The sequence below is a fragment of the Cricetulus griseus genome, chromosome 7, assembly GCF_003668045.3.
Source record: "Cricetulus griseus strain 17A/GY chromosome 7, alternate assembly CriGri-PICRH-1.0, whole genome shotgun sequence".
Lineage (NCBI taxonomy): Eukaryota > Metazoa > Chordata > Mammalia > Rodentia > Cricetidae > Cricetulus > Cricetulus griseus.
Window position 1 is genome coordinate 130,370,226 of NC_048600.1, and position 11,767 is coordinate 130,381,992.

The 11,767-nt window shown below is 51.9% G+C and overlaps 1 protein-coding gene across 1 annotated transcript; it reads right to left on the bottom strand.

The window, feature by feature from the left end:
- Positions 1 to 659: 659 nt before the first annotated feature.
- Tk1 (thymidine kinase 1) lies at positions 660 to 11,740 on the bottom strand. Its single transcript, NM_001244494.2, has 7 exons — positions 11,618 to 11,740; positions 11,498 to 11,529; positions 10,317 to 10,427; positions 7,682 to 7,775; positions 2,171 to 2,260; positions 1,434 to 1,553; positions 660 to 1,340 (listed from the first exon to the last, which is right to left on the bottom strand). The coding sequence occupies exons 1-7, from the start codon at positions 11,681 to 11,683 to the stop codon at positions 1,149 to 1,151; spliced, it is 705 nt and encodes a 234-aa protein (NP_001231423.1). The 5' UTR covers positions 11,684 to 11,740; the 3' UTR covers positions 660 to 1,148.
- Between the last annotated feature and the right edge of the window lie 27 nt (positions 11,741 to 11,767).

Here is an 11,767-nt window from a genome sequence, read left to right on the forward strand (position 1 = left end):
CAGGGCAGGGGCACAGAATGACCAGTGGGCTAGATGCCTCTTCTGGAGCAGACATTTTCCATCAGAAGTGAAGGGCACAGTCAGGGAGGTCTAGTCTGGTCTCTTTTGACGCCTTCCTGGGACATGTCATAGAGTGGACCCATCTCTATGAGGAAGCAGAGTGCCCCTGAGGCAATTCTTGGCTTTTGTGCAATGATGAGGCCATCAATAGTGGGTTCTGACAGTGCCTTTCAAAATCCCAAGTATAAACTAACGGGGCTGCTATAGCAGGCTCTGAACTGTCAGCCTCCAGCCACAGCATACCTTGAAGCTGGGCACAGCACCATGGACACATGGACACATCTTAGACCCAGGCCTTTGGCCTTCAAGGGAGTTGTCACAGTCCACTTTCCAAGGCATGTCTGAGCTGTTTAATCAACCCAAATTACCAAGTGTCTCTTCACAAAACCTGACCTCCCAGGGCTGGCTAGAAACACCATCCCCTTGTCTCTCCCTGGTTCCTTTTCCATTTTTGTCCCAAAACCAAGCAGACAGAAGTTCCCCTTGGGCTGTGGTGGAGTCCATTAGTGCTACAAAAAGACATGGGAAGAAATCCCTGCCCCCAAGTCATATGGACCCTGCTGCAAAATTTGGGGAAATCCAGGTTAAAGAGAAATATGCTCTCAAGTAGAAACTTTAATATTATTAATTATTCATTTTACACTATAGCACAAGAAGCACAGGCTCTCACCAAGAGTCCTGAGTCTTGGGGCTCTGAGTAGGGCAAGAACAGCACCACTTTGTAAAGACAGCCCTAGGGGCCATTGTGGGTCAAGCTTCAGCACAAAGTGAGGGTTGTGAAGCCTTGCTCGGGGGCGGGGCCCTTGAGACTGGAAGCCACCAAGAAGGAAGAAGCCAGCACCTCTGTGTCACAACACCCTGTGGCTTTGTCCTCACCTCTGGCTGGATGTCAAACCCTAACCACCAGGCAGGCGCTGGCTCTAGTCTGGGCTAAAGCATCTCAGCAACCAAGAAGGGAACTAAAAAAGGCTGTGACAAGCGGGTGAGCCTCTCCAGGGCACATTGTCCATCAGGCACGGCAGTCCCAGCCCGTCCTCTGCTCTCTGAGAATCCAACCTGGGGTAGGAGCTGGCAGGCCCCAGGTCCTCTCAGTTGGTGGAGTTGTGCTGTAGGACTTGCTGAGGGGCGAAGAGCTTCCTGACAGCTGAGGCCTCTCCAGGCTGTCCCAGCACCGGGCAGTTCTCTTTGTTGTCTGGCCCAGCAGGCTGTACCGAGGACTTCTTAAAGTAACACACGCGGCACACCGAGTGGTACTTGTCTGCTCCACCAATCACCTCCACCTGGTGGACAGGGCCACGAAAGGGATACATGAGGGTAGGACTCAGCCCAAGCCCGCCCCATCCCGCCCCATGGACAGCAGCACAAGAAGGTACCTCCTTCTCCAGGCCCAGCCTCTTGGTGTAGGCGGCTTCTCGGAAGCACTCCATACACACGGCAGTCAGCTTCACCACACTCTCAGCCAGGGGCACCAGGTTCAAGATGCTGCCGAAAGCCTATATATACAGGGCAGCCGGTGTGTGGGTCATTTAGCCAGGAACAAAGTTCAGTGCTTAAAGCCCATTTAAGTGCTGTCTTAAATGACCTTTCTGTCTGTGTTCACATGTGCATGTGTGTAGAGGCCAGAGACAAGCTTAGGGGGTGTTCCTCCAGCACTGTCCACCTTGGTGGTTTTTGTTTTTTGGAATAGGGTTTCCACTGGCTTGGAGGTTGCCATTTAGGTTAGGCTGGCATGCTGGTGAGCTGAGATCCGCTGCCTCCCAGGGGTGGGATAATAAAAGCACACCACCATGTCTGGCATTTTTAAGAGGGCTCTGAGGATCAAACGTAGGGCTGCATGCCATGCAAGGCCAGCATGTTACAGCCTGAGCTCTGCCAGCCCCAACACTTCTTTTAAACCTATGATTCAGGGTACCCCATCCCAACCCTGCTTTTCCAGAAAGCCACACCCTCGTGCTCTATAGAGACCCCTTGGCCCACTCAGAGCACCCACCAGCCAGTAGCTCCTATTCTGAACATACCTACTTCTGGGGACATCTTGTGTACTGTCTCAGGCTCAAGATCCCCACCTCCCTCTCAGGACCCGCTGCCAAGCCTGAGTGAGACACCTTACCTTTCTCTGGAAAGTTCCGTCTAATGCTGCCACGATCACTGTCTTGCCTGCATTGGCCATCACTTCACAGAATTCCACGATGTCAGGGAACTGGGAAAGTTGGTGGAGGAAGAAGTGAGGTGGCTACCCTGAGCAGCGGCTTCATGGAGACCCTGATGGACCTGACCACGCACATTAGCCCAGAGCTAGAGACCAGGCCACGCCACCATTCCTGTGAAACACCCACCTGCACACCCACTGCTACCCAGTCCCTTCCCCGTGGTTCAGCAGTGTGACGCTATCTGGGGCTTGCCAGTAGACTTCCCTACTCCTGTGTAGATGGAGAGGCTAGAACCTCCCAGACGTCCTCTGAAGAAACTGGCCCTGCTATACTTTTAATCAATCTTGGATTTCTGCCTTCTACAACTGTCAGTGAACAAAATTCAATGCTTTTCAGGCAGCTTTAGAAGCTAAACACAGATTATGTTTAAAACAGACTTTGGGCCTTTAATCCCAGCACTCAGGAGGCAGTGGCAGAGGCAGGTGGATTTCTGTGAGTTCGAGGCTAGCCTGGACAGGCTAGTTCCAGGACAGGCTCCAAAGCAATACAGAGAAACCCTGTCTTTAAAAACAAAGCAAACCGGGGCTGGAGAGATGGCTCAGAGGTTAAGAGCACTGGCTGCTCTTCCAGAGGTCCTAATTCAATTCCCAGCAACCACATGGTGGCTCACAACCATCCGTTATGAGATCTGGTGCCCTCTTCTGGTGTGCAGATATATATGGAAGCAGAATGTTGTATACATAATAAATAAAATCTTAAAAAACAAAACAAAAACCAAACCAAACAAACAAAAAAGAATTTTGGGAGGGCTGGGATGGCACAGCAGGTAAGTGTACTTGTTGCTCTCGCAAAGGACCTAGTTCAGGTTGTTAGTACCAGTGCGATCACTCACAACCATCTGTTAATTCTAGTTCCAGGGGCCCAGATGCCCTCTTCTGGGCACCACACACACAGTGCACATACAGACATACAGCTAAACACGCATGCATGCATGCATGCATGCGCGCGCGACACACACACACACACACACACACACACACAAAAAAAAAAAAAAAAAAAAAAAAAAAAAAAAAAAAAGGAAGGAACTTGGCCAGGTGTGGTGTCACAGGCCTTTAATCCCAGCACTCAGGAGGCAGAGGCAGGTGGATTTCTGTGAGTTCACAGCCAGCCTGATCTCCAGGACAGCCAGGGAAACACAGAAGCAAGAGGCATGTGTGCATGTTGGCCAGTTGGCTCCTGACAGCCGCAGGTGGGCCCTTGCCCTGTTCCCAACACCTCATCTTGCTGGCTTCTGTTCTTTCAGGCCCTTTTCTGTTTAGCATACATGTCATGTCCAAGAATGTGTGTGAACCTGTATAGGCCAAAACCAACACTGGGCATTTTCCTTAATAGTTCTTCACCTTGTATGTTTACTTTTCTTTCCTCCTTCTCTTTTTTTTTTTTTCCCCTTTTTCCTTTTTGAGACAGAGTCTCACTGTGTAGCCCTGGCTGGCCTGGAACTTGCTATGTGGACTAGGCTGGCCTTGAACTCAGAGATCTACTTGCTTCTGCCTCTCAAGTTCTAAGATTAAAGGCCTATGCTACCAAGTCTGGCTTTTCCACTTTGTGTTTGAGACAGGGTCTCTCACTAAATCTAGAGTTCAATGATTGAGCTAGGCAGGCTGAAAAGCAAGCTCCAGGCCTGCCTGCCTCTGCCTCTCTAATGCTGGGCTTATGGACACTGGCTATAACCAGTGTTTTACAGGGAGCTAGGGATCAGAGCCCAGGTCGTGTTTGCATAGCCAGTGCCTCATTAACTGAATTCTCTCCCCAGCCCCCTGCCTCAGCCTTCTGAGTGTTGAGTTCATAGGTGCTGCCACTGTGCCCCCCCCCTTATGCTCCCCCATTCCCAGGTGCCGTCCTCCTCAGTCCCTCCCAGCTGTAGTCCACCAGCATGGGTGAGCTGGAAGTTCCAGTTTTGTCTCCAGAACCTAGAATGCCAGAGCCAAAAGGGCAGAAACTTGGAATGGATGTGATTGGTCCCTAGACCCAGCTATTCCTACAATAGTCACAGCATGTGACATGGTCTGCTCTATAAAAACACATGTATATAATTAGAAGCATCCAGGCTGGGCTGGCACTCACTCAGAGTCCTGGCACTGGCTGAGCATAATCTCCTGGGCCAATATCAGGCAAGGTACCCTAGCCACCATGGATAAAGACTTCTCCCCACTCATATCTGAACACCAAGAAAACATAGGTACAGTCTATGCCAAAAGGAACCAGTCAGGCACCACCCTCCTCCCAGGCCCCTCCCACAACTTCTTTTTTGGTTTTCCAAGACAGGGTCTCTCTATATAATAACCTTGACTGTCCTGAAACTCACAAGATCCACCTGCCTCTGCCTCCTGAGTGCTGGGATTAAAGGCGTGCGCCACCACTGCCCGGCTTCCTCCCACAACTAAGGGTTCATGTTCCTGAAGTTTCCTGGTCCACAGCAAAGCCAGGCTCCAGCCCTCTGGCCAAATGACCAAGGGAGCTCTCTCCCATCTCTAGAGTCCCACTGTTCCATGACTGCTGTCTGTCCTGTGGCAGGGCAGGGTTTAGAACCCACCATGTCGAGCTCACAGGGCATTCCCAGTGGTCTCTGGCTCAGAGACGCTGATGTGACAAACTTCCCCTTTCTAGTGTCTTTCTACTGTGTCCTAGGTTAAGCCTGTCATCACTTGTGTCAAACAGAAACAAAACACAAAGTTCTTGTAGTTGCCTAACTTCAACTCTTGCCAAGAAGCCTGAGGGCCTTGGCCCTGGCAAATGAATACCTGGAAGGCTCCATACTCTCAGCTGTGGTTTCCGGGGCCCTAGACGACCCTCTACCCACTGTCCAAAGCAAGGACACAGGAAGGAGGGGAGGCCCCTTTCTATTACAATAGGGAGACCCTGAATTTTGTAAAGAGCAGTCCTAGAGCCTGGGGCACAATGGAATAACTGTGGTGTATATACATAGCATACACAAGGAATACTCACTGGGGTCTGGGACGGTAACCCCAGCACTCAGGAGGCTGACCTGGACCACAGAGCAAGGCCCCGTCTCAAAACTCAAAGTATGGAGCTGGAGAGATGGTCCAGTGGTTAAGAGCACTGGCTATTCTTCCTGAGGTCCCAAGTTCAAATCCCCCCAAACATGGTGGCTCACAACCATATATAATGGGTTCTGATGCCCTCTCCTGGCATGCAGCCATACATGCAGATAGAGCACTAGCACATTAAATGCATACATAAATAAACCTTAAAAAAGTCAAAGTATCCACTAGATGAATTAATTTTTCTTGGTCATAAGGGGGGAAAGCATAGAAAGTCTCTCCTGTCGGTCAGGACGGGTAACAGACTGGGGAAATTGGTAGGCTGCTGCCAAGTGTGAGCCTTGGGGAACACCAGGAGAGCATAGCTAATAAGCAGGTCGCTGCAGCAGGCCTGAGGGAGGGGCTGTGCCCTGTTCTTCCATGGATAATGTCTGCACAGCCCTCATGCTCCAAGGTTTCCCTCTGAGGACGAGAACAGAGCTGGCTTGTCCAGGTGGATGGACAGATGCCAACCGCTGGAACGTGCACGTCACTGTGGGAATGAAATCCAGAGCAGTCACAGAGCATGGTGAGGGAAGGCTGGGGCCTGGGGCGGGGACAGGATCTATACCTGAAGGTCATCACGGCCGGGGCTGCTTCACTCTGTTCTGGGAAGCAGTCTGCCCCCCCCCCAAACCAGCCTGGCTCCTTCCAGAGTAGAGTGTGAGAGGGGTAGACAGCCAGAGAGCCATAGCAAATTCCAGCCTGCAGAATGTCAGCAAGTGACAGAGAGCCTCAGGCCACCCAGGGCTACCATTCAGCTTTGTGAGCAAGCCACTAGGAGCCACAGGACAGTGAGAAATTATTTTCTATCGAGTAGTTTATTATGTCACTAGGTTGCACACTAGGAACATATGTTCCATCTTTATTTGACAACTAAACTTTTAAGACTTTAAGCTTTTATGTGTCTATGTGAGGGTATGTGTGTGTGCATGCCTGTAGGTGCCCATACAGGCCAGGAGCATCAGATCCTCAGAACTGAAGTTATAAGCAGCCAGAGCTGCCAAACATGCGTGCTGGGAATCATATTTAGGTCACCACCAGCAAGTGATCTCAACAACTGAGCCTTCTCCCCAGCCCATTTATCTGTCTTAAAATGTTTATTACTACATATGATTGGGGGGGCTCTCACTCATACCTTAGCATATGTGTGGAGGTCAGAGGACAACTCTGTGGAGGTGGCTCTCTGCTTTGACCATTTTGTGGGTCCCAGGGATCAAACTCAGGTCTCTAGGAGTGTGCACTGAGCCACCTCACTGGCCCTATTCTAGATTTTTAAGACAAGGTCTCACCCTGAAGCTGAGGCTGGCCTTGAATTCCTGATTCTCTTCCTGCCTTAGTCTCCCAAGTACAGAGACTCTACAGCACCACCTTACCCACCAACAGATATTTTTGAAAACATCTATGATGTTGTTTTAGAGTCTGCTGGCTCACGCTTTGAATCCCAGTACTCAGGAGGCAGAGGCAGGTGGATCTCTGAGAGTTTGAGGCCAACCTAGTCTACAGAGCAAGTTCCAGGACAATAACCTCCAAAGCTATACAGAGAAACCCTATCTAGAAAAAAAAAAAAAAAAAGAAAAGAAAACAAAAGAAAAAATTTTGGAGTCTGGTGCACATTTGTTAAGCCTCTGTGCTTGCCTCCCCCGTGGACTAGATATAACGTAAAACTGGCAAAAAACAAAACAAAAAAGTATGGCCAGACTAGCCAGACCCTTTTTGTTTATATGGCTTTGTATAGCCCAAGTCGACCTTAAACTAGGATACTTTGAACTGATTCCCACCTCCGTCTCTGGTGCTAGAATTATAGGCACCTAGCGCACCCTGTTCACGGGGTGCTGGGGATGGAACCCAGGGCCTTGTGCGTGCTAGGTGGGTGCCCTGCGGTCAAACATCCCCAGCCTGCCTCAGGCACTCAAGAGAGGGGCTTCCAGCCAAAACTTCCAAGACTGGGAAGGAAATTAAGACCACAGAAGACAATTCCCACCCAGTCAGAGGAAGCCCTGGGGGAAAAAAAAAAAAAAAAAGCCAGGGATGCAGTTGGCCAGGAAGGACAAGAGCAAGATTTTTCAGAAAAATAAAAACCATACAGACTAACCCCCAAAGCAAGCCAAGGCTGGTGTCAGTGCACTGGAGGCCCAGCCACTGCAGAGGTCAAGGCTGGCAGGAGCTTTCTTCTGACCTGTACCCCTAGCCTGTGTGGGAAAAGAGATCCTATATGACAACAATATGCATACGGTCTAGGGGATTCACACACCATGGGAGGCATGTTAGTCTTCTGACTTTCCCAGACGATGAAAGAAGGGACTCCTGAAGCAGGGGGACAAGAGGGGTCGGGGGTGTGTGTATGGGTTACCCTTCAAGCCAACTTACAAACTGTCCTTCATCGATGCCAATGACAGCCGCACCCAGGGCCTCCTGGGCCACATCCCGGAGCAGGCAGGCTGGCAGGGCGTCCATGGTGTTCCTGGGAAGAAGAAATGAGGCTGAGCAAGGCCAGCAGCAGAGAATATCTAGGCCCAACAGCAAAAACTACTTTTATTTCTTTTAAAATTCAGAATAAACAAACCAGGATAACCCTGGCCTAACTACTGCCATCAGAACATTTAAAATTTTAGGGGGATTGTGGACTACAGCCCAGGGGAAGAACACCTGGCAGCTCACGCCTAGGGCTCTATCGTCAGTGCCAACAGAAAAAGCAAAATAATGCATTTGAGACAGGGTTCTCTCTGTAGACCAGGCTGCCCTGGAACACACAGAGATCTGCCTGCCTCTTTCCACCACGTGCTGTGATTAAAGGTGTGCATCACTGCCCCTGGCAGAAGTTTTTTATAGATATGTGTATTAGTGGTTTTCCTGCATGTACGTCTGTGTGTCCAGGGCATGTCTGGTGCCCTCAGGTCAGAAGAGGGTGTCAGTTCCCCTGGAACTGGAGTCACTAAAGGCTGTGAGCCACGAGGAGGGTGCTGGGAACTGAACCTGGGTCCTTGGGAAGAGCAAATGCTCTGATTGATTTAGCCACCTCTCTAGCCCCACAAGAGAGTCCAGCACCCAGGAAAGCTGTGACATGCTTGGGGACAGTCTGTGAGTGGCAACTGAGACAAGGAATGTCCTGTTCAGTGTCCAGGAGCCAGACAGCAGAGTGACCCTCTGGAACCCCCTCCACGGGTTAAAGGACTCTCCACAGCACATGGCTACCTGCTGCCAGAGCCGAGATGGGAGGCCCCTGCTTGAGGCACACCGCTTCCCGGCAAGGAAGAACCCACCCAGGCCTCTGAAAGCCAGTTTGGATGTGCTCCAGAACGCCATTAAAGGACACCGGGAACCCGCCCTCACTGTCCATCTGCATAGCTTTCTAAGGAGAGGAATGCTGGGCTGCACCCAATGCCTTCCCTCTGTTTCCTTCTGTCTTGTGTCTAGCTCACTTTCAAAACAAGCTCAGAAAAAGCAGTTTCCTGAAACACAGACAAGCAATGTCCAGTGTACATACAAACTTTGGCAACTCTTTGGCCTAGTTACTGCCTCATAGTCTTCAAGATCTGGGAAGCCGGGCATGCCAGAACTTGTCTGTAATCCTAGTATTAAAGTGGGGAGGGGCTGGATATGGTGTGGCTTGCCTGTAATTCCAGGAACAGGAAGGGTCACAAGATACAAGGCCCACCCAGGCTACATATTGAGACCATCCATGTCTCAGTAAACAGGTTGGAGAGATGGCTTCTGGCCTCCTTCTGGCACCAGGCAAGCAAGTGGTGTGCAGACCTAATGCAAGCAAAACACCCATATACCCAAAACACCCATACACACAAGATAAAAAGATTTTAAAACTAGCTGGGCAGTGATGGCGCACACTTTTAATCCCAGTACTCAGGAGGCAGAGGCAGGTGGATCTCTCTGCATCTGAGGCCAGCCTGGTCTATAGAGTGAGGTCTAGGACAGCCAGAGCTACACAGAGAAACCCTGTCTCGAAAAACAAACAAAACAAAACGTTTTTTAAAACAAATCAAAAACAGGGTTGAGATGCTTCAATGGGTAAAGGCTTGCTGTGAAATCCTGAGGCCAGGCATGTTGCTACATGCCTTAGTCCTAGCACCGGGGAGGCAGAGGCAGAGGCAGATGGATCGCTGTGAGTTCTAGGACAGCCGGGGCTCTGTAGAGAGATCCTGTCTCAAAAAACAAAAACAAAAACAAAAACAAAAACAAAAAAAGCCTGACCAATCGAGTTTGAAACTCCCGAACTCACAAACCTGAATGAAAGGGGGTGGAAGGTAAAGACCATCGCCCGAGGCCGTCCTCTGAACTGGGCACAAGAGCACCAAACTCAGACCCAACCAGAGAGCCAACCCAATACTCATGCATTTTAAGCTCTCTCCTCTCTCCCGCAGCAGAGCAGACAGAGCAGAGCAGACAGAGAGGCACTGACTGGCTGTGGCCCACTCCCGACACTGCACCCCCGTGTTTGTTGCCTCCTCCGCTCTTGGTCCTTCTAGATGTGTGGTGGACACCGTGGTTACACACGCACGGAGAAGTAAAGATCTCGGCATGGAGCCTGATAGGAAGCATGGCTCTAATTCCTAGACATTGTGCACTCCATTCCTGTTCTGCTTCACAAACCCGCCCTACTCCAGGCTGCTCAACCTTGACCCAGCCTACAGCAATCCTGGCGAGCAGCTCCAGTCTCGTGGTCAGCTTTGGCTGTGGGGTGAGCCCAGGACACTCAGCAAAGAGTGTCTCGGGAACACCAAAGCCCAAACTTGTCTCCAAATCACTTTATTCAGCTCCCACCCTCCGGTTGCAAAGGGAAGTGCCCAGCGCTCTGCGATACACTTCAGAGGGGTGAAGGCCACCTGATGGCAGGGAGACAACTGAAGATGAAAAATCTGCAGCCTCTACCCAGCGGAACCCGGGCTCTCCTAGCACATTAAGGACCCCTGGCCCTGGCCCATCTGCCAGAATGGCCTGTGCCTCTGGGGTTTCCACAGAACAGGACCAAGGGGGTGGTGGGACTGACCGGTCATGTGTGGAGAAGCTGCTGCTATAGCGCGTGTCTTTGGCATACTTGATGACCAGGCATTTGTTCTGGGCGATCTGGAAGCGCCGGACTCTCCTCATGAGCTCGGTGCTGCAAGAGTCAGCAGGGTAGGTGAGGCCCGTGTGAAAGGCGGCTCGCTGCCACCACCTAGCGGCGGGTATCCCGAACCTCACCGGTTCACAAAGGCTGGCCCCCCGCTGTCCTGAACAAACTTGGGTTTTCTGAATGAACTTCACAAAGCTTCTTAAAGAAGAACCAAAGTGCTTGCTTCTGGGCCCTAGATCTTGAGCCTGGGCCTCACCGTGCGAGCACTGGACAAAACTCAGGTGACACCAGGCCGGTCAAGCACAGTGGGGGGTGCCTGGTATTGTCGGGCACCCCTTAATCCCAGCACTGGGGAGGCTGAGGCCAGCCGGGTCTATAGAGTGAATTCCAGGCCAGTAGGGGCCACATAGAAAGTCATTCAGCAAAAAATGACAACAAAAACAATACCCAAAAAGGGCTGGAGAGATGGCTCAGAGGTTAAGAGCACTGACTGACTGCTCTTCCAGAGGTCCTGGGTTCAATTCCCAGCACCCACATAGCAGTTCACAACTGTCTGCAACTCCAACATCTGACAGCCTCACACAGACATACATGCAGGCAAAACACCAATGCAAATAAAAATTTATATAAAAATACCCCAAAAAATAAAACGAAGAAACCTCCCGGTGGGACTCCCAGAGAGGGGGACCTCACCCCAGAGGAAACTGGGCTCCGTGGCTTCAGGCGGGCTCGCATGGGGAATGCGTGAGGGGACTGTCACGGAAGGGTGTCCGCGCACCGCCCAGCCCCCCGCGGGCACATGGGGCTGCCCGGTGGGCTTCTGGGGATGTGGGCTGGGGGTCTGTGCTGCAACCCGGTGCGATCCGCCTCAGCGAGGACAGAAGCGTCCCCCGGGGGAAGGGACTGTGGCCTGGGCTGCAGGGAGGCAGGAATCCGGGACACAGAGATTTGGGCGGGAAGGCACACAGGTCGGGCGGAGTTCCCGCCTAGTCGGGGACGGAGTAGGCGGAGAAGGCGGGAGAGGAGAGCCAGGGGGCGAGCCAGCGGGGAGAGCCAGGGGCGAGCCAGGGTCTGCAGAGAGGAGGAGGCCCGCCCGCCCCAAGCCCATTCATTACCTTTTCCCTGAGAACATGGGTCCGAGGATCACCTAGGAGAGAAGTCATCTTAGGGGGTCCCTGCTCCCGCCTGCCCCGGCACCAACCACCACCACGACCCCCGCAGCCCGGACCCCGCACCTGGATCTGGCCCCGGGTCTTGCTGGGGGAGCCGGGCAGCACGGTGGGCAGATTGATGTAATTCATGGCGGCTGTGCGAGCCTGAGCGCCAAGGTCCGGGGTCGGTGAGTGGGAAGCGTCCTCAGGTTCGCGCTTTCCTTTAAAAGCTCA